The following is a 16,146-nucleotide window of genomic DNA, read 5'->3' on the forward strand; positions in this document are numbered from 1 at the left end:
TATTATGATAAAACATATGTATCAGATAGTATTGCATATTTTATCAATGAAAGCCATTCTCAAATAAAGGACAAGAACTAATGAAGAGGGCAGTCAAAAACTGCTATTATTAGTTTTAAAGAAAACTGAATAGTATATATAGGACATTCTTCAGAAAGCCTTTTTTAAAAGTACAATTGATTAGGAATTATTTCCCTTGTTTTGAAGTATTCCTGTAAAATATTGATTTGCTGAATTGGGCGACAATAGTGTGAAATAAAAAGAAAACAGTGTGTTACTTTAATCCATGAAATCTTTTAAGTTTTATAATCGAGTTAAATTACAAGAATATTAAAAGGCCAAAAACTGCATATTCCCAGACAAGGGAAATAACTTGCTTTAAGCTACACACAATGAGTGAGTTAAATTAAATGATTTCAAAAATGAGTTTTTAGGAAAGAGCTACGGCTTAGGGTAAAGAATAGCTTGAATTATTGTTCAGACATCTGACTATTGTAGAAAACTCAATGTAGCCTCTTGATGATTATGTGTTGTTTCATGTTGTTGTATTGCTGTCTGATTGATGTTCAACACTCATATCCCTATATATTCAGAAATTGTTGATTTATATTTGCAATTGTTGAATGGACAATATGGAAAAATTAATTTTTACAATTTCAATAAATGCTATATACAAATGATATAAAAATTATGATTTATAATCCTGTTTCAATTTTCCGAAAAAATGCAAGCATTGCAAACATTGCTGAATTAAGGTAGCACTCAGTCTAACAGTGATTTTTTTAAGATATTTTTTTTATCACATAATTTTAAAGTAAGTATTATTCTGTACAGTTTGTAAAAATCCAAAAATCATTATCATATCACAACAGGGAGTAAATTGATAATGAAATTATGTCAATAAAGGCACATGGTAATTAATCTAAATATATAGGCATTTAGGAGGGGCTAATATGTCAATTATCTGTTGATGCCAGTGTCCAGCTGTTAATCACTGACCACAAGAAAAATAGAGTGGTCTTATCTCATTGAATCATGTGTATTGCAACAAAAGTAATTTATATAACTTTGAAGTAAACAGTGAAAAGGGAAAGTCATTAAAAAGGAGAAAATCTAAAGGGAAAAAAATCTTACTAAAATGAACAAAACTATATATATAAGGATAAGAGTGTGAAAGTATCTTTGAAAACCTCTGAAAAACTTTAAACTTTTAAGGTTCTTACTACAAACAAGAAGTATATGTCTCTGAATCTGTCTTTTGTTAGGAGTTTCAGGCACTTTAACCAATTTTAATTTTATGTGAAATTTTTAAATTCCATAAAACTGAAGAATCATGTGAGGCAGTCTATTTTCAGCAAGGGGGATCAGGTCTTGATCTTTTTTGGAACATGTCTTTTATTGCACAATTTTAATGTTCTAGCTAATTTCATAGTATATTTCTTTTTAAAATACAAATGAAATCATTCTTTATAATGAATTTAATAGTGTTAAAAATTGTTTATATGCAGCTGGTTATTCCTGTTATTCTCGTATCTTAGACTGTCTGGAGAGAGGCGGAGCTTTGTCTGTATTTAATTACTACATCACAGATGTTGGTCAAATCTGTGACGTCAAACTCACGCCAAATGCTAAGTTAGTGTTGGTCAGTGCACATATAATTCAAAATTTACAGTATTAGAGCATCAGAGACACAAAGTGTGTGGTTATATTGATAAAATAATGGTGTCAGGACACTCCTGGGGTGTTCTCAGTGGAACTTTTGTATTAATGATGCATTTATAGGGGTTCTAAGGGGGATAATTCAGTTTTTAGACAATTTCTCTGAACAATTTTTCATGAGAATTGTTAGCAAAAAATGAAAATAGAAACTTCATTGGTACTCCTTTTGGTTTGACCTTGATATATGTGATTAAAGGGAGTATTTTCTACAATACTGTGTCCCAGTTTTTGGATAATTTGTTTCTAAATGAATTTATAGTTGTCCAAAGATGAAAGGTGAAATGAGGTTTGGTACCCAGCAGTTAAATCAATATATCTTCTTACTGGAGGCATATATCAAAAATCTGAGACACGGTTTTGTTTATAGTGTATGGTTGATTAAAGCGATGAAAACAAATTTTCACTACCATTTGACTTGAATATGTCATTTTCATCCGAGTTGGAAGACCACTTTTTTGGCAATTAAGGAGCTATAATTTGAGATTAATCATACCAAACATTAATTTATTTACAGGTTAAGAAGAATTAATATTTCACCTTTTTAATGAGCTAAAGATTTTAAAAATCCATTGAGTAGTTTTTGAGAAATTCATCTTTAAAGACTGTTGGTTGGAGTCAGAAAATTCTGACTGTAGTGCTACCTTAACAGTTTATTTAATGAAGTTGTTTATCATACCTGTGTTAGATTTCCTAATTGCATATTTTGTGGTTTATACTTCTGTTGCTGGAGGTTTATCTTCTTTCTGTGAAGGAAGTCAAATGGAAGGAATTTTAAATAAACAAGTACAAAAGTATAATTATTTTATCAGAACAGTAAAAGACATATCTTTAATGGTAAACAGAATATATAAATAAATAAGAAAAACAAAAAATAATGCAGACTTGTCAATGTATATTAGTTCCACCTAACAGAAGTTCCACTAGATACCTTGTTATAAACAATGTCATAATCATATTATTTATTTTGTGTTGGAACAAATATTCGGTTCCATTTATTCCGTTTGGAACATATTATACTATAATATTTGTTCCAGTGGAAATAATATAACGGAATAACTTTGTTCCTTTTGGAACTTATATTATGACGAAACTTCTATTTAGTGACAGACTGATTAACATGATTAAATATATTTACATTATTTAAATTATTTTCAGAGAAAACTGTCTGTATCATGTAAATTTTTTTGTTGCATTCAAGATTCAATCACTTTTATTTTCACAAATGATGCTTAATGTACATGAAACAACAAAAACTTAATGCCTTTCCCACAAATTCTGAAAAATAAGCCAAAGAACACATATTTGTCTAAAAGTTGAGGCGACCTGCATCCGCAACTGGTAGATGACCTAGTCGACATGTCATTGCTATTTGTAATGTGAGTAATTTGGTGTGAATATCAAATCTCAGTTAATATTTAGTTACATTTATTCACAACTTGTCTCGAATCAGGGTAACTTTGATATATATGTACAGACACTTGCCCGACATCGATCGCTATATTATGTCTTTCTTGGTTTGTTGGCTTGTATTTCCTATGCCTCTCATTGACTTTAACTGTGGAAATTGTGTGTTTTCATGGGTACTCATTTTAATTACGGTAGTTGAGATGATTGTATTATTGTAGTTAAATAAAACATCACACAAGCCTATAAAAAACTTTTATTTGGTTGAACACTTAGAAATTGAATTTGACCTTGATACACAAAACCTTTGAAAATTAGTACCTAATGGATTCTTTTGAACCCCCAGTATTCATGTTTTGAGAAGCTACTTAAGGTTATGCCATTTAAAGAGAGTGGTAAAGGGTTATTTTCGTGCAACGTGCTTTGCCATTTTTATTTCACATGCAGCCATGAAAAAGGTTCGTTATTCACCGTGTTTCATGAAATAGGTAAAAGATCAACGTGCAAAAATTTTTTAATTGTTCGTTCATCGTAAAATGCAATTTTATTTCTCGTTCTTCCATGAAGATACCCCCCTTTACGCCCCACTTTAAATATACGAGACTAAGAGAAGGCATCTCAACTATTTGTAGGTGGGTTTTGTGTACAGCAAAAATTATAAACTTGTATTTGTAGAGGATTAACAAACTTTGAAAGTGACTTCTCTTAGTTTCATGAATATTTTAAATGAAAGCCCTTACCTTGTATGTTTATAATGACAATAGAATATCAATGTGACAACTATACATAGTATTACACCTCCTGCTACACCACATGCCACAGCTATTATTAACTCTGTACTGTCTGTAGATTCTGTCTCTGAAATATATAATGTATCATGATTGATTGATTGATTGATTGATTGGTTGGTTGGTTGATTGGTTGATTGATTGATTGGTGTTTACTTTCCGCCGCATGAGCGCAAAAAGGCTTTATCAGGGAGAAAGCTAATTCAAACATTTTTACAATTTTAAGTATATTTTTAAAATCAGACAAAAGGTCCTTCAATAAACTAAAATTCAAGTCTAAAGCAAATTGTTTATTTACCAAAAAAGTTCAACAATAAGAATACTAGATGAAAATAAAAATCATTATGTTTTATAATATATTCCAACTTCTTTATAATGAAACAATATTTGTTATTGAAACAATGCAGCTTAATTCTAACTGTTTCAGCAGTATCCATCATTCTAGGAATGGAATCAGATTTTCTGTTGCTTTTTAATGTTTTCTTTTTCTTTCAATTTACAGAAATAATTACAAGAACGCATGGCAAAGAAATAGATAATTGTTTAATCTGGGAATTCTATGTGTACAGGCATTTGGTTATAACTGTTACATTGATTCTTCAAAATGACTATTTTTAGCAAATATTTTCTCTTTGGTTGGGTTGTTGTCTCTTTGACACATTCACCATTTCCATTCTCAATTTTATCTTTTGTTATTTCTCATTTACACTTACCTCATATTTACTTTTCTTCTTAAAGCTTTTAATTTTGGTAACAAAATGTCAGGGGGAAAACACTTACGTTTACAAACATTTCCTTGCAGCAGTCCATCACTGATAACTTTTGTTTCACCCACACATTTATCTAAACATTCTCTTGTTAATTCATCTATAAATTTGGAACATCTGAATTGAAATAAATTAGCTAAAAATAACTATATCCTACAATAAGCTATTAGAGAAGACCTTAGGATGACCTCCAGATTTTTTGTTTTTAATATTGGATAGCTGTCTCTTTTATCATGTATATGTACACACAGTAAATAATTTCCTTTGTACATTCCTAGACCATTTAAATTATTTTCCTTTTTCTGTTGAAGAGTTGCTGTCTCTCATTATAGCTTACCCAATACAAATACCTTCTTTTAATACATTTGCATAATTATTATCTTTAAATTTAAAACTGAATCATTTCTTACTGGGTATATATGTAAAGACTTTTGTAAGTGATACTCATTGAATAGTATAAAATTCCCTCCCCCTTTTTCAACAACTTATCAGAAATGTTTGGACATATCAAAATTACCTGATACATTCTAACTGGGGATCACATTCTAAACAATCATCTTGTGTGCAACCATCTGCAATACAAAAACTAAAAGTTCAAACTTGTTCAACAATATCTTTAAATTACTCGAACGACAATCAATTGATCACTGTGAAATATATCTTTATGATCATCCTTTTATATGAAAAAAAAATTATAGAGTGAATCCTGTCATCAGAATGAATTGTTTTCAACATATTGCTGCTGCATAATAAAAAAAACCATGATCATATAGGTATTTTTCAAATCAGAGTTGTAGGTTACGTGAACTTTGAATGAACCAATTTTCATGAATTAAGTAAAAATCATGGTTTTAAAATCTAAATTATCACAACCCAGTTTGATCTCACAACCTCAGTGAAGGCTTGATGATCTAGTGATCTCCATCCCTTCTAAAAAAAATTGGACTTTTGAATAACAACAATTAAACTTAACAATTTGTAAGAACTTTTGCATTATATCAGACCACCATAACTGCTTTTTCTGTTAAATCTTCATCATCACAGACTATTTTGTTTCCATCCTAAATAACCATAGCAACAGGAAATGGTTACTTTTCGAGGGCAACTCCCTCACTTAAGGTGGTACAAAACACTTTCACTAAAATCAATTTGGCTCGTTTAATTTTCATAAAATTTTGACAATTATTTACTTTGACCCTTTAACAAAAATATAAAAATTTCAAAAAATTTGAACCAACCCTTTTGTCCGAAATATTACACTGTTTATGTAGCAATTTGACAAACACTAATTTTGATCATTGAGAAGCTTAATATTCCCTTAACACAACATAATTAAAAAGTTAAGCTGATTTTACAGAGTTATCTCCCTGTAGTGTTAGGTACCACCTTAATATTCAGAGTTTTTTTTAATTCAATGTTTTATTGTGTATTTGTTTTTAACATGTGCTTGTTTATCATGTTTATATTTTGTCAGCATTCTTATTTCAATTTGACACAAACGTGTATTATCATTCTTACTTTGTACACAATCATACTGGTTTGAGTATATTGTATAGTTGACAGGACATTCACAACTTTTGTTCACACATGAAGCTTTCCATCCACAGTCTCCATTCTGACATACTGAGTATACTGAAAAATAGGAATATTCATAAATTTATAATTCATGATCAAAATTCAAAACTGAGAACTTGGTTGGTTCTGTAATTTTAATGTTTATAAAATGTAAAATGACTCAAAATACTTTAAACAAGAATGTGTCCCCAGTACATGGATGCCCCACTCGCAATATAATTTTCTATGTTCAGTGGACCGTGAAATTGGGGTAAAAACTCTAATTTGGCATTAAAATTAGAAAAATCACATCATAAGGAACATGTGTACTAAGTTTCAAGTTGATTGGACTTCAACTTCATGAAAAACTACCTTGACCTAAAACTTTAATCTGAAGCAGGACGAACAGACAGAAGAATGGACAGACGAACGAAAGCAAAAACCAGAAAACATAATGCCCCTCTACTATCGTAGGTGGGGCATAAAAATTGATCACAACGGTTTTTCCTCACACCAAGAAAAAGATTCCCTAAGCCAGATATGGCACATCATTTTTAAATATTTCGGTTTTTAATTCTTTTCAACTTTGTATTTGATGTGGCCTTCCAATGGTTTTCATTCTAACACAACTAATGATGACTAAATGAGTCTTGTGCAGATGAAATGTGTATCTGGTTAACCAATTATTAGCCAAGTATCTTTAACATGTTTTTACAACCAAATAGTCTGATGCCATTGCAGGTAAATATTTCTTCCAATGATATATCATAAGCCCAGTACTTAATTTTATCAGTAATAAGTTTATAAGTGTTCAGTTTTTAACAATACTTAGGGTTTTTTCCCATCCATGCAAATACATGAAGATTGTTTCTGCCGTAGTCAGCACAAATATTTTTGGTTTTCAAATGCATTCAAATTTCATATTTTATTTGGCCTTCCACATTGTTCCAAATGTTTTGATATGAGTGCAACTGATGAATCTTATGTAGACGAATTGTTATTATCTATTTATATGAATCTATTTGGGTTCACGATTGCCTTAAGTCAATCTTCAGAGGTCATTATTCACATCAATTCAAAAAATTTGCAGGTGAGGGATTTTCTCACTGTTTGGAGACCCATTGTCATTGATTGTTGGCCTTTGGCTCTTTTCTGCTCTTTGGTCAGGTTGTTGTCTCTTTGACACATTCTCAATTTCCTTTCTCAATTTAATTGTTTATTGTTTCCTGTGAAACTTTTATAAGTTATGATATACATTGAAGTATGTTAAGTAATATACATGTACTTGTCTAACATGCCTAATTGGCAATCAAATGTTGGGATCATAGCACCTCTCCTTATTATATAGAAATAAAATTTGAAAATTGTAGAATTGAATGAGGAAACAACAATGGATAAATCCCCTTTTAAATACCAGTAAGAAAACCCATATTTCTCTAAGTTAAGATTATAATATTAGGTTTCCGTCTTAACACTTAACTCCTTAAGAAACAATATAGAACCAATTAGTACTGTCTTTACCATACGTTAAAAGGAAATTCCCATCATAACCTCGAAGTCTGACAGTTGTACACACTTGATGACATTCTAATATCATAATGTAAGTACACTACAACTTCTTCAAATATCTACAGTACTTATAAGGTGTTTCAGCCTTAGTTTACTCTTAATGGTGTACGTTAATTTAATAACTGTTAATTTATTAGGGTGATTTCTACCATTTGGTCACATGTTATATTATGGTATATAGCAATATAGATATGTTTTAACAGACAAGCACCTATGAATATACTGATATAGTTTCTGTTGAATACCATACACAAGTTGGATCACTGTAAAAACACCAGTATTCGCTGTTAAAAGTCACTTTGAAGATTGATATTTTTAGGAATCACCTTGTGAGTGACAGTTGGACATGTTTTGTGTACTGTATGGTGTGTACTTTAACATTGTTTAACAGTAGATTATTATAATACCTTGTTGAATAAGCACCAATAGTATTACTAACTGTGAACTTCCCATTTGCAGATTTCTCAAGTGGTTCCTGTTGCCATTCTTAACTAACACCACTTGTAAACACTATCTACAAATAAAAAAAGTTGACATGTAATAAAGATATTTAATGAGCCAATTATAAGAGGATGTGTATTAAGATAACCGATAGAAAATCATGGAAAACAATAATAAGGATGAAGAAAATAAAATGAAAATATCCAAATATCATAAACACAATAGACAATGAGTTTACCCTCTTTAAATAAAGAATTTATTATTATTATTATTATAATGATAGAGTGGAGAATATTGGGCTTCTAAAATACTAAGAATATAAAACACTCAGACAATTGTTTTGATGATGGTATGCTAAAAACTAAGTAACAGAGAAATTAGGGATTAACAGGCAAATAGGAAAAAAGAAAGACAAAAATGGCCTAAAAATTACTAGCCCATCCAAATCAATCTTTATATAATAAATTATTTCATTCTTGAATGTTATGTAATTTAAAATGTTTAAGGATATCAATTTCCTTACCTTATTTTAGCAAAAATATACTTTTTAAACCAAAGTCCATTTAATGACATAATAACGTAGAACTTTTTTTTTCTAATACAATGTTACCGCCAAAATAATTGTTCTTTACTCACATGTTCAATAAGAACATAAAATACAAAATCTTGTTTTCCTTATACATGTTACAAAATACAAGTTACGATCACCTTTCTAAGAGTAGATAGATAAATAATGTTGTCTATTTCACGGAAGGGTCACTAATTACATATAAATATGTCGTTAAAGAAAGATGAAAAGTAGGCCTAGTGTAAACATCCATTTAAATCAAAATTGTTCATTCAATAAAGTTAAATCTGATTTATCATGTTTATAACGAACAATAGCTGACAATGTATATTTAAAAGGCAGTAGTTTAAATTTACCTAATACAATTTTAATTCATAAGATGTGAAACCATGATTTGAATTGGGGTGGGTGTAAGGAAATGACAAATTTTTAACAACATCGAAATTTTTTTTTAGGAAATGTGTACATCATGTACACAGGTTATGTTTCCTTAAATCTTTTAAATTATATAACTTTTATCAGAAATATATACATTAAAAAGAAAATGATATTTTGTGTTAAAACCTGTCGTGCCGGTATGCAGTATGTACATCATGTACATAGTTTTTATCAATATTATGACCAAATTTGAGATTTAACCAATTGCATTGACATGTCATGTTGTGTCAATCCTTCTTACATTATCATCCCACTGACACATGTGACATGACTGACATATCATATCAGACTATCACATGTTTTTTGACATTATCATTAAGGACTATGACATGTCTACAGACATTATCAGCCCTTTACAACTATAATATGTAAATATCAATTGACATTATCATGATTATCAACTGTAATGACTTAAAAATCATCAACCCCTTATAATACAAATAATTAATTGTATATGCAATGAATGTCTGTAACAATTGTTCATTGTGACATACATGTACATGTCTATTGAAAATACTAACCTCATTGAAACATGAACATGATGAAATTGGTTATAAATTTTGATTTTACAAGCCACAATTGTATAATTAACCATAAACATGTAAGTTAGCAGTTATAATGTAATTTCTTTAGCTGAAAGAGTTGCTTATTAAACACCAACAATCACTCAATCAACTCTTATTGTTGGAAGCCATATTTTCTAATAGTCATAAAAATCTGAAAATTTCCATGAGAACACTTGCAGCCAAGTCATCCCACTGGTAAAATTTCTCATTGGGAATTTTAAATCATATACATTTGCTCTCATTATCCACTGCCTTAATCATGTCAATTATAAGTTATCTACGTTCATATCCGTAGATATGGATATTTTAACACCCTGAAGTACCCCAGTACACCATGAGGCGTAGCCGAAGGGTGTACAGGGTACTGAAGGGTGTTAAAATATCCATATCTACGGATATGAACGTAGATAACGAATTTATCCCCGGTCTTAGTCCGAATCGGGCAAGTTTTATGGAAATTCGGGTGCAAAGTGTAACGTGAAAACAACGTTTTTTTTCATTATTTAAATTTTTTTTATTGAAATTTGGAAATTTTACATATTTTTTACGGGGTGTAGGGTACTACCTTTGGTAGAACCCTACAGGTAGTCAAATATAAGACGTTTTTAATACGGAGACAGAGAAACTGGATTGAGTCAAATTTGGCGCTCAATGTTGTGAGAGTTACGTCATAGATGGTGTGACGTCAATGTGGGTCATTTGCATAGCTAGGTCAGTAGTCCCATTCCTTGAAAATGTGGCAGTCAAGTGATGCATTTAATGAAATTAGTGTAAATGATTGGCATAATAGCACAAAATCGTTAATGAATTAAATATTTAATTACAAACATCATGGATAATCTACAGAATTCAATATTTCACAAGGAGCAATCATGGAACTAAGGAAAACTTGCGTGAAGTTCCCCGGGATAATGGTTAGCAACGTCCGGGGATATGGGTTAGCAACACCCAGGGGCTATGGGTTTTGTAACGACGTGCGTTAACCAATCAAAATCCTAGATATATACTAAGCCGGGGATAATACTTTGTACATACATATCAGGCATATATATATGTACTAAGTTAAAGTAAAAGTCTTTAAATCAATAATCATACAAAATATGGAAATCTTTTACGAATCACTGTAACTTATGTTTCATTGATAAAATACAATAGAATCATAACAATCGGAATAAAAATTTTCAGGTTACATAACTAAAATGATTTATTGTCTAATTTGACAGCTCTCTCTATTAACACTGAATCTTAAAACAATCAATTGAGGTGACAAATTGAATTAAACAATTGTTTCTATCTTGATAACTAATCAATATATTATTAATTATTCCTCACAGGAAATATAATTTCTCTGTCTGTTTAGTTAAGCCTTGGGAATGACAGCCGGCATAACAAGATGTAAGTACATGTTGTATGACATGTGTAAAAGGCATCTTTAATTGGTTGTCTGGCAAGGTAAGATGAACTCTTGCATGTTATACCGTCATGACCATGTAAAATTGTAAACAATACACACATGACAAATCGTTAAAACTAATCAGTTTTAATTTGCAACCATTAGCCATAGGTTTAGTACAATTAAATAATATATCATAAATATATCATATACTATCATGACTGTAAAAATTAGGTCAATGGTGACTTTCAAAGATTACAAAAGACTCCTTTTTCTCTGTGGCATTTTTTAACACATAATTTTGTCAATCATACCAATAATATACATTTATCAAACCCAAAATGGTCAACATCTTTACACTAAATCACTTGGATGTTGAATGTGTACCGATTGATATTTTAGTCTAAGTTCAACAATTTTTCATTATTTGTTAAATATTATCGGCTTTGAACTTGCTGTAAGTAACGGTTAGTACTCTGATCTGTACTAAGTTTCTTATTGTTTTTGCGATGTATAATTAGTACCCGTCCATGTCCAGTTTGAGTTTCTGTTAGATGTATTTCTATTTGTAAACATCTGATGAAATAAGCCTTTTGCAACTAAATTTTAATTTCATAGTTTGTTCTAATGGTGTAATGTTATACCATTATCCCAGATTTGGGGAGGGTTGGGCAATTGCAAACTTGTTAACCCTGTCTCATTATGTATGTGCAGCATATATATTCCAAACTGAATCTGACCAACAAAATTTCAGACACAAAATTAATCGGTCAGACAGAAATTTTACCTACTGACCTACAAATGTATACATGAACATGTACAATCATACTGTGCAATTATAGTCAACTGTACAACTTAAGGGGGCTTGCGGGTATAAATCTTTTTTTTTTCTAATATAGGATTTCGCTATATTTTTTTATAAATGAACTTTATCATATACTTTAATAGAAAAATGAAATAAAAAAATGGGGTCACCATTTATTTAAGCTCACAATCTGCCTCCGAAAGAAGCATTCATTTTTGTTAATGTCCTTTTTTTCTGTTGAACTAATAGGAGAAATAGAGGTAATATAGAAATAATAAAAGAACTAAATTACAGAAATCGCTAAAATTTTACAATTATTTAGCTTATGTACACCTTATTTGAAAACAATAATAAAAAATATAGGTCACCGATGAGTTAAAAAAGATATTTCAATTTTAATGCCAAAATATGGCATTTTTGCAGCAAAGGGAGATAATTTGGAGCTTTTTGAATGATATAACCATTTTAAAAGTCATTTTGGGACAAACTGAATCGAATTTTTTGGGTGATTTTTGTACCATATCATAAAGTAATAACTAATAGTGTAATAAATAAAATTTGTATTGCAAAAACAAATGTTTGTTTTTTTCGCTGAAATTTGTGTACCCACAATGACCCACATAATTAGGGAAAATAACAGGCATACTATAATGATACTATTATTGTGGGAATTCTGACATAGTTATATCTCCTCCTTTCATGAATGTGTTAAAACACATGTCAGTTTTGGTTTTGTACTAAGAGGAGGGATAGGACCTTTATCGGGACTCTGGAATCAGATGTTTTTAAGCTCAGGATTTAGGATTGACCCTTTCAGAATCTGGGAATTCTTTTTTTCAAATTTGGGGATGTCTGGATTTAGATTTATTTAAATTCTGGACCTCATGTTTTCGTGTTTTTAAGCCAGGTATTTCGGGTCAAAGACCACTCTTACCCCCTCTCTACTAAGAAATAATGCCATCAGAGGAAACACAAACTAGTGATTTCAACATGTCTACATTATCCTGGATTTTTTTTTTTTCTCTATTGATTTATGAATTTTGAACTGCAGTATACTTCTGACAGGGATCTCCATGGATGAAAATTGAACGATGGAGGAACTTTCACCATTACAAACTGTGTCTATACTGTACAGTGTAGCATGATCGGAAGTATTTTATCCCTCCATACAAGGAATGGTGAACATGCTAATTCATTGCTTATTTAAATTATATTTATTTGAATTTTCATTATAGAATTCGAAGTATCCATATTTTCTGTACTGTTGCCTTTATTTAAAATGATCTTATATGAGTGAGAGAGTTTGAGACTTGAGATCAATTTCTGATGTATATAAATATTTCCAAGAGGGTTTCAACACTTTAAAATATTTTGACTGGCAATTATTTTCATAATTATCTGTGATATTTTAACCTTTTTTACATGAATTTGTTAAAAATTGTACATGTCAGACCGCAAACAATGCAAATTCTCAAGTAAAATTAACATTTTTTAAAAGGGGAATAACTCTTTTTAAAATAACTGTTCAACACTGATTTTCAAACTTGTCTGAGACATAACCATGATCATGATGATCACTGATCTAAACCTACAATTACATTATACAGGTTTCATAAAAATCTGGAAAGAATTGTATACATGAAATTGTTAACAATGCAATTTTCCATATTATCAATATTTCTTAACGGCCATAACTCTTTTCAATTATTGATTAACACTGATTTTCGAACTCATTCAAGACATTGCTGATATACACCTAAAAACATATGTTTCATAAAATTCTGGCCAGAATTGTACACATGAGAACGCTTACAAATGTATTAAGCATTTTCCATATCTTTAACCCTTTCGCCGATGAGTCCCTGTTTACCGGGATTCACGCTTCAGACAGCTGACGATGAGTCCCGTTTTACCGGGATCGGAATACCTCTTTTATGTTTCCCGCTTAAAACAGTGCAAACATGAGGTATCTTTCTTTGATGAATACCCGGATGAAAGTGTAAACATGCCGCTTCCGTTTGTTGAAAACCGTGTCAAAATCAGAGGAAATTAACGGAATTTACGAGAATTTGAAATGAGGGAACATTTTTTTTGAAAGAATATGGAAGAATTGAAGCCAAACTAGTATACTTTTTTGACATAAAATGTCGTTTTAAGTACAAAACACTTGGAATGGACATCGTTCAGTGTGAGGAATTTGTACAGCCTCATAAAAATTTTCAAAATTTTGCCGTTTTGGGTTAAAAAATTACGATTTGGGGTCAAAGAGCAGAATTTTGAGAATTTCACCTAGAAAATGCCGAAAATTTGAATATTTTAAGAAGAAAAAAATATTAAAACATGAATAAAACTGTGAACATGGTGTTAGTGAATGAAATAAATACTCAAATAACTACAAACAAGTTTTTATTGACATTTATTATGAAGATCTCCCACTTGAGTAATAGTAGCCAGGGAAGCCATCATCTCAGAGTAGCTTCTGTCTGGGCAGCAATCGGTGAAAGGGTTAATGTTTCAAAGGGCATTTATTACTTTTTTAAAAATGATTGTTTCAGGGGACAACAAACATGTTGTTACTTCAAAACTTACAACTGCACAGTGACTTATCCTAAATGCAAAATAAATTTTAGGATTTATAAACATTTATCATAAGGTATCCATGTTGGTATCATTGACAAATTGCTAAAATAATTATGTGAAAATATTAAACCAATTCCGCTAATTTTATTTTATTTCAAGACGAATTCGAAGATATCATCAAATAACAATAAACTGGTAATCACTGTGCCTACTTTGTTTCACCAAAAATGGCACAAATAATAATGTAAACACGTTGAAATCATAATCATGATAACACCACTTTCACTAGTTTGTGTTTCTCCCCACTAAATGTCTGTGATATATAACTGAAAGGCATTATTACAGACATGGTTTCTTTGTACATTGATGTACAATAACCGATATCATATGTGTCTTGCCAAATACATGTATGATTCACAGTAATTTTTCATGTTTTTGGTGAATGTATTGGAAAATCATCTGAGACCTCTGACAAATCGTTGACGAAACACAAAAAACAACTTAAAAAAATAGCACTGACAATAGCTGAAATTGACTTTTTGACGCCTGATGGTAAAGGGCATTCATTCCATACCCTCTTGACTGCTTGAGGTTGGTATATTTGAGGGTTGCAATGGGGGTACCTTCATGACGAATAACTTTAAAAATTCTTGCCATAAGATGTAAACGATGATTTTTGGTACATGACGATAAAATAAACACTTTCTGTATAATAAAGATGAGGGGGTCGGAAGGGTCCTGATCCCAAAATTCAATGCTTAAAAACATGAAATCCTGAGGTCCTGAATTTAAACAAATTTAAATCCCAACATTCTGAAATTCGAAAAAAGAAAACCTAGATCCCTCAAAGATAATAAATTCGACTGATTCCAAAATAACAGTAACAATAAATATTTGAAACCTCTGATGAATTGCAATGAGCATATTTTGAAGACTCATTGTTAAATTTTAAACATTTTGACACTAACTCTAACTAAAAATGACTGTTTGACGGTTGACGGTAAAGGGCATTCCTACCCTCATATATTTATGCAAGAAAGTTGAAGTAACCACTACCAATATAAATATGTGTTCCTTTGGCCATGAATATATTGAATAAAGGCAATTAAAGTTAAGATTTTTCATAAAAAATTTGGGACAGTCTGTCATGTCCGCAAATTTAAAAGAAAATAAATAAAGGGGGGTGCTTGAAACAAGTGCTTTCTCAGCCTTTGGGCTATGTAATGAGTCATTGTTAAAATAAACAAAGTACAAACTATTAATTAGAAAACTATAACATTAAGAGTTCTTAAAATAGGTTTACATTTTGATTGTGTTTTTTAAACATCACAATGTTTAGGAAACATAAACAACAAAGAAACTGCACCTCACCTGAATCCGGAAGTGGTTAATGCAAGGTAAATGTGGAAACGGGTCGGAAGTAGGATCGGCCTTGTTTATTTTCGTTGGAATGTTTATTAGAATTAACAAATTTTGGTAAATTGAAAGATATTGATGCCATAGTGCTTATGTTCCTCTTTAAAAGAAATTGTGATACCAAAACAATCTTTACGG

General features: G+C 30.6%; 1 protein-coding gene across 2 annotated transcripts in view; it reads right to left on the bottom strand.

Moving 5' to 3' along the window:
* LOC139488725 (uncharacterized) overlaps window positions 1-16,080 on the bottom strand; it is a 35,077-nt gene extending 18,997 nt beyond the window's left edge. For both annotated transcript variants that reach the window (XM_071274551.1, XM_071274550.1), the window contains exons 1-7: window positions 15,964-16,080; window positions 8,209-8,315; window positions 6,197-6,310; window positions 5,196-5,250; window positions 4,692-4,795; window positions 3,864-3,981; window positions 2,396-2,462 (exon numbers count right to left, since the gene is read on the bottom strand). In XM_071274551.1, the coding sequence (XP_071130652.1) occupies window positions 2,396-2,462; window positions 3,864-3,981; window positions 4,692-4,795; window positions 5,196-5,250; window positions 6,197-6,310; window positions 8,209-8,254 (504 nt within the window). In that variant the 5' untranslated portion in view covers window positions 8,255-8,315; window positions 15,964-16,080. The remainder of the gene's footprint in view (window positions 1-2,395; window positions 2,463-3,863; window positions 3,982-4,691; window positions 4,796-5,195; window positions 5,251-6,196; window positions 6,311-8,208; window positions 8,316-15,963) is intronic.
* Between the last annotated feature and the right edge of the window lie 66 nt (window positions 16,081-16,146).

Source organism: Mytilus edulis, chromosome 9 (genome assembly GCF_963676685.1).
Source record: "Mytilus edulis chromosome 9, xbMytEdul2.2, whole genome shotgun sequence".
In the NCBI taxonomy this organism is placed as follows: domain Eukaryota; kingdom Metazoa; phylum Mollusca; class Bivalvia; order Mytilida; family Mytilidae; genus Mytilus; species Mytilus edulis.